This window comes from Eurypyga helias, unplaced genomic scaffold (genome assembly GCF_000690775.1).
Source record: "Eurypyga helias isolate BGI_N326 unplaced genomic scaffold, ASM69077v1 scaffold13267, whole genome shotgun sequence".
Classification (NCBI taxonomy): Eukaryota; Metazoa; Chordata; class Aves; order Eurypygiformes; family Eurypygidae; genus Eurypyga; species Eurypyga helias.
Window position 1 is genome coordinate 30,415 of NW_010259870.1, and position 6,411 is coordinate 36,825.

At 45.4% G+C, this 6,411-nt stretch overlaps 1 protein-coding gene across 3 annotated transcripts in view; it reads right to left on the minus strand.

Moving 5' to 3' along the window:
• The window catches only part of MAP3K3 (mitogen-activated protein kinase kinase kinase 3), a 30,415-nt gene that overhangs the window by 8,352 nt on the left and 15,652 nt on the right, over positions 1-6,411 (minus strand). For 2 of the 3 annotated variants that reach the window (XM_010154811.1, XM_010154813.1), the window contains 6 exons: positions 4,946-5,079; positions 4,195-4,266; positions 3,179-3,180; positions 2,556-2,623; positions 2,228-2,320; positions 895-1,086 (listed from right to left, as the gene is read on the minus strand). In XM_010154811.1, the coding sequence (XP_010153113.1) occupies positions 895-1,086; positions 2,228-2,320; positions 2,556-2,623; positions 3,179-3,180; positions 4,195-4,266; positions 4,946-5,079 (561 nt within the window). The remainder of the gene's footprint in view (positions 1-894; positions 1,087-2,227; positions 2,321-2,555; positions 2,624-3,178; positions 3,181-4,194; positions 4,267-4,945; positions 5,080-6,411) is intronic. The other variant, XM_010154812.1, reaches the window with a different exon arrangement.

Sequence of the window (6,411 nt, forward strand, 5' to 3'; positions counted from 1 at the left end):
TCATTGTCCCACCTCACCGGTGACCACACTGCAGGCGCAGCAGTCTCCTGACCCAGAGACAGACACCTGAGCCCAGCTTTCCAGACTGCACTTAACACCAAAACATTCTACTCAAAGGCCAGTGCTTTAGCTCTGATGTTAAACATGACACTACCAGACTCATGCAGTGCGATGCATCCAATTAGGTTGCATCTAACAAGAAACTCTAAAAACAAAGAGAGGAACCAGCCATCTGGACAGTGTGAAAATACACAAGAGCTGAGAGATCAGCTCTGACATGTCTAGTTTAATCAGATTTACTGCCAGTCGATGTTTTAGCATGTTGCTTACTCTGCTGCATTAATGTCTTCATTTTGATCTTTAAATTACTGTACAAGATATTTGAAGTTCGTCAGTAATGATTTATGATCCACTTCTTTTTTTGTAATATGAAGTTCCCCAAAAACCAATGCAGGGATGCTGTTAAATCTTTCTACTAAGGAGCAAGTGAAATAAATACAGCCCTTAACTAGTAAAATAACTGTAATCCACAAGCCTGACAACAAATGTTAATGTATCAATAAACAAGCTTGTCTGACTGCTTTAAGAACCCTCTAGATCATCTAGATCCAATCAACTTACAGGTTTTTTTACTTCTTAGCTGAATTTCCAGTGCTTTCTAAAGGAAAGGCCAGCTCCCAGTGCAAGACTACATACTCTTAGAAGAAAAAGAAGACCTGTCTTAGAGGTGAGGCAGACTGGTCTCAAAACACAGCCATGACATTCTGTGGTTTTGAATGGCTGGTTAAAATCAAGCTATGGTAATGTATTCGGTCTGGAGTTCATCTCTGGGAGTCTTTCTTGCCCACAACCACAGGAGGCCTTTTCCCCGCTGTCACCAGGGTGACTGCTTACATTTGGTGGGAATGTTCCTCTCCTGCACACCAAGGGCATTTTCGCTGTCGGCACTCCGCAGGCGGCCCCGGGGGTCCAGGTACTGCAACGCCAGGCCCAGGTTTTCTCCGTTGGTGCTTAAGGAACGACTTGAAGGGACCAAGGTGAAAAGATTCCCTTGGTGTCGCCGTATCCGGGGAAATGTCCTCCGGCCTGGAGAAAAAAAGTAAAGTCATTAGGTAACATGCTTACAAGTGGAAGGTAATGGCTGGAGGCTGAGCAATGTAGAGAAGGGAGAGAGAAAAGATGCGTTCTGGTCTGTTCCTGGGGAGTAGAATCATGGAATTACAGAATCATAGAATGGTTGGGGTGGGAAGGGACCTTAAAGATCATCCAGTTCCAACCCCCCTGCCATGGGCAGGGACACCTTCCACTAGACCAGGTTGCTCAAAGCCTCATCCAGCCTGGCCTTGGACACTTCCAGGGATGGGGCATCCACAGCTTCTCTGGGCAACCTGTCCCAGTGCCTCCCCACCCTCTCCAGGAAGAACTTCTTCCTGATATCCAATCTAAACCTCCCCACTTTCCATTTAAACCCGTTACCCCTTGTCCTGTCACTACAGGCCCTTGTAAAAAGTCCCCCCCAGCTTCCTTGTAGCCCCTTCAGGCACTGGAAGGCTGCAATAAGGTCTCCCCAGAGCCTTCTCTTCTCCAGGCTGAACACCCCAACTCTCCCAGCCTTTCATCATAGAAAAAACACAGCAGTTCAGGGCTGAGGCTGCCTGAGTTCAGTACAGCTTTGGATTGTTTACATCTGTTTAAATCTGGTTTTCAGGCTACCACACAAGCTCTGAGTCTTGTTAACAACAACAAAGACAGAGTGGCTTTCTAGATAACGTGCCTGAACTCGCAACTAAAAACCATCAACAAACAAAATTTTCAGAAATTCATTTGCATAAAGCCATCTGATGAGCAGTGATGTGATTCTTTAAGCCACTGGTACATTTAAAAGACCCAGCAGCACGTTTGCAATGTGAATTAGCAAAGCGTATCGAATCCCTGAGGCAGGAACTCACTATACATGACCAAGGCTAACAACTGTATCCACTGCCCAACTCTAGTGGTCACTGACTGGCTTGGATATCCCCAGAAAGGGCAAAGTAAACAAAGAATTACAGTGGTCTTGCTTGCTATGAAAATGTGGCATTACACATGCCAGCATTAACTCCAGCATTAGCTGCAAGGACCAGGGCACTTCCAGACTCTTTAACTAGGAGTTACACTCCTCCCTGGAGGTTGCCAATGTCTCACCTTCTTTTCCAAGCCTGGAACCAAAGGCCTGAAGACAACTCACCATCGTTGTAGTCCTTGTGCTGCATGGAGACATTGTAGCGCCGAGGGTAGGTCCCACCTTTCCCCGCTTTGTCATAGATCTGATTCTCACGGTCTGGAAGGAGATGCAAAGACAGAAGTGAGGCTCCTTCAAAAAGTACAACTTCTAATGACACAATTTTCCTTTAACAGCATTTTTTTTAAGGAAGAGGTGAGTAATGACTTCATTGCTTTTCAATTAACATATCCCCAGCTCTTCTATGTATATAATCCCAGCAAACATACAGGGTAGCCAGCAAACAGCAGAAAACGTCTAGATCATATCATCTTTATACTGGACACTGACATACCTGAGAACTCCTGTCTATTATCAGGAAAGCTTTGAGCCCTTGACATCCGTGACTTCCGAAAAGAAGGACTATTAAAGAAAGAAGGCAAGAATAAGTTTTGCCAGCTACTGGAGAGAAACCTACAAGGACTTTAAACACAAGCTAATACATTCGCATATTGGTAACGGTGATTCCCAAATCTGTGTCCCTGCAATGATTTCAGGCTACACTGGCAAAACTGAAGTCTGGCTAAGCCCCAGCTAACCAGGCTATTTCCCCATGTGGGCAGTTGGCCTTTCTCTTCAATTTGGGCCATTTATACAGCAGTTCCTCAGCCTGCGGTTTGAGACCCAGCGCTTCCTACAGCCATGGGAAATAGAAAGTTAAAACCAAGGCTAAGAGGAAGAGCAGAAGAGGGTAATGCTTGCAGCACACTGCTCACAGGGCAGGGGACAAGGGGGACCACTGCCCCCAGTGATTTACCATGAGGAGTAAGAGTTCCTCTCATGAAAACTGTGCTCCTTCCTCTCTACCAATAAGATGAGCCTAAACACAAGCACTTCTTACAACCCTCGTGTTTCTCCCTAGTAAGCAGGACTCCTCAAGCAAGCCTAAGTATGGCCTCTTGTTTGGCAGAAGGCCACCTCTTCAGAGATTACAGCAACTCAATCTGTGCCAAAGCCAGGTTACTGGCACTTTTTTTTGTTAACCAGTGTAAATGGAGTGAGCCTGACACAGCTTTCAGACTCCCAAAGGAGATTCCTTTCCTCCCACACAGGAACAAGCTTCCCCAGATGATGCTCATTCCTACAAGGAATGACCAGGAAAGGCTTTTTTTCCCCATCCTCCACTGAGGGCAGGGAAAGGGGAGAGAGGATAGGAACAAATGGGCAAATTTGGGTCTCCATCCTCGAATGCATGTACACACAGAGCTTAACTCTAAGTGCCTCCTTGTAACTCCATAAACTGGAGGAAGTGAATGGCTACAAAAGCAAACCTCAAGTGCTTGACATAAAAGCATACATGACCTATGTATCAGCTTGGAGGAATCTTAAAAACATGCTGAAGCCCAGTATCACAGGTGCTGGGAAGCCACAACTGCCATTCAAGTTAATGGGACCTAAGGTTGCCCACCAACACTTCAAGCAAGACCAGCAGCAAAGAAAAGGAAGAAAAAGATCTAGAGCATCACACTATGACCAACTCTTCATCTAAGGAAGACCCCCCCAGTTTACCTTTGGAATTAATATTGTATCTTGCAGGACATAGGAATCTACTATAAAGATACACTTCTGTAACCTCAGAAGAGGTTGTTGGGGTTTTGGTTTTTTAAATGAACAAGTACAACCTTGTCTAAAAGAGATCTGAATACCCTGCAGCCAGATGTTCTTGCGAGTCTAGGCTCCACAGAGACTGCACACTTTAGAACCTCGTATTTGTAACACAGAGCTACTGAAGCACCAGTTTGTCAGTGTATGGTTTTGCCAGAAAATAAACCAGTCTGAAGACATAGTTAATTCTCTCTAAGAAATATATTGGGATACAGGTAGGAAATAAGTTCTTATTTCTCTCCAAGAAAATTTATGAGATGGAAAACAGCCTTTTACATAAGTACAACTGGCATTTTGATCTCAGCGCATAAGTTCCTACCAACTTGTACATCTGCTGACCTGTCCAAGGACTGACAGCTTCCTGACACCGAGTTTTCAGCGCTGCTTAAAGGGTCCAGCATCTGCAACACAGAAGAAGTCACATGGTAACATCAGTTCCATCTAATGCCTGAAAGAGGCTGTGCAAGAGGATCACAGTCCAGTACTGCTTGCCCAGAGGATGCCCAGATGAAATGGGGAGTCTAAAGCTATTTAGAATGTACTTTTTGCCTTTATTTTACAAAGAAATTGTTAAGGACATAAAACATTTGAGCCATTGCTTTAGGTGTGGAAGCACTGCTGTGAAAATGAAAGTTTAAGTCAGGCTTGTGCTGCATTTTGATCCCAAGTGACGTCAGGAACAGGCTCTGCTGGCGCTGCTGCACTGCTGCCTCCACCTGCGCGTTGCCCTCTGGCCTTACTTCCTACACTCTGAATGGGGAGCGCAGCTTCAAACGCAAGAGGGTCATGTGAACCCGGTAGTAGGAAACCTGAGCATATGTGTGTAACGCACACCAAAACTGCTCATTCAGAGGTGGAGAGACAATGCCCACCACACACGGCAACTGCTTCTGGCAGTCCAGCAGATGCTTTGACCTTGCACAGCTACAGACACGTTTGCAGCATAGTTTAAATGAACACGGTGCTAATGCAACCACAGCTAGTGAATATTCTGGAGTGCAAAAGAGGGCCACAAGAGCAGCAGTGAGTTCCTTAACAGATGGACTTACTTTTTTTTTCCACCCTGAAGCTCATACTTACACACTGTTCATTGGTTTCTGGGATGAATTCGCCTTCACTATTTATGCTGGTGTAGGAGCCCTGCCGAGCAATGCGCTGTTGCCTCTCTGGAACGTACCCAGGAGGTGGTGAACTTCGGCCTGTGTTCTGGGAACCTGGTCCAGAAAGAAGGACGTTTTTGACATTTATGCTTACGGAAATGAGATTGCACATACATGTACACAAAATTCAAATGTTTACCTCTAATGCTAGACCTTTACGATTGCAGCAACCCTGGAGTGAACCTCAGAGTCTGACCAGAAATGGAACCAGGCTGCCACGTTGAAAAGCAGATCATTCAATGAGCACCTGTACCATTCTTCTAGACACTACAAGATTGTTGGACAAAGCAGTTACCTGTTTCTAACCTTCTGAGCCTAATTTCGGTATCTCAGGGAAGACAGAGGACTCCAGGAATCCCTGGCTTTTGCACATGAACTTCACCACTAATCTCCACTACACAAAACATGTCAGGGCAACAAAACACGTCAGGGCAACCGATCTTCTGTCTCAACTATAAGTTTGCTTCTACTAGTACCATGTTCCTTGAGCGACAGCACTATTCCTGCTAGTCATCATCAGCTGAGCTGATTATGCTAACACTCAGTGAAGTCAGTATCCCATGGGAGCACTGTTATCTTTGTAAATAACCCCAAAATTTCTGTCTTACTCTGTGAAAAACAAAACTGTGACTACTCTGGATGAAAACACAAGGAGGTCAGTTCTGCAATTTCTGTTCATTACATGAGATAGCTAAACGGGCAGACGGTTAAAGGGCCAAAGGATGAGAAAAACATTTCACTCCTCTGTTAATGGTACTACCTAAAGAGTTTCTGTTGTGCTACGTGAGAGAAACGTCACCCCTAGGATGTATTTGTTTCCTTGCAGATCTCAAAGATGATACTTTAGAAACAGGAAGATGCAAAATCCCTTTCTGCAGTGACCTATCCACCTGCAGCTCCCACCAAGTCACACTGTGAGCTCCAAGAAATGCCATGGCCCAGCCAATCTACTCAAGGTCACCCATGAAGTCAGAGAGAGCAGTTGAAGATCAGCTCTCAAGCTGTGCTCTTTACGATGCTGTCTTTCATTAACTGTGTGTACTCAGGTGCTATGAAAGATGGGTAAAGATCAGCAAATACTCTCCCAAGGAAAATATTTTCTACAGAATGTATTGTAATAAAGAGTGAAGGCAAACACTGGGAGAAGCTAACCGAAAACCAGAGCACACACCTTTCAGAGGACAACAGACCAAGGTTGGCGTGGTTCGGAGTGCGAGGGGGGGTGAACTACGTGCCAAAAACCCAAAAATCTACTGCTTAGAGCTACCACCTGATTTTCCAAATAGCTCCGCGGGGCTCACGTGACACTACAAGCCAACTGGCGTGGAGATAAACAAGAGAGCGTGCTTTGGGGCTGCACTGAGTCACGGGAGCACACTTTCACTC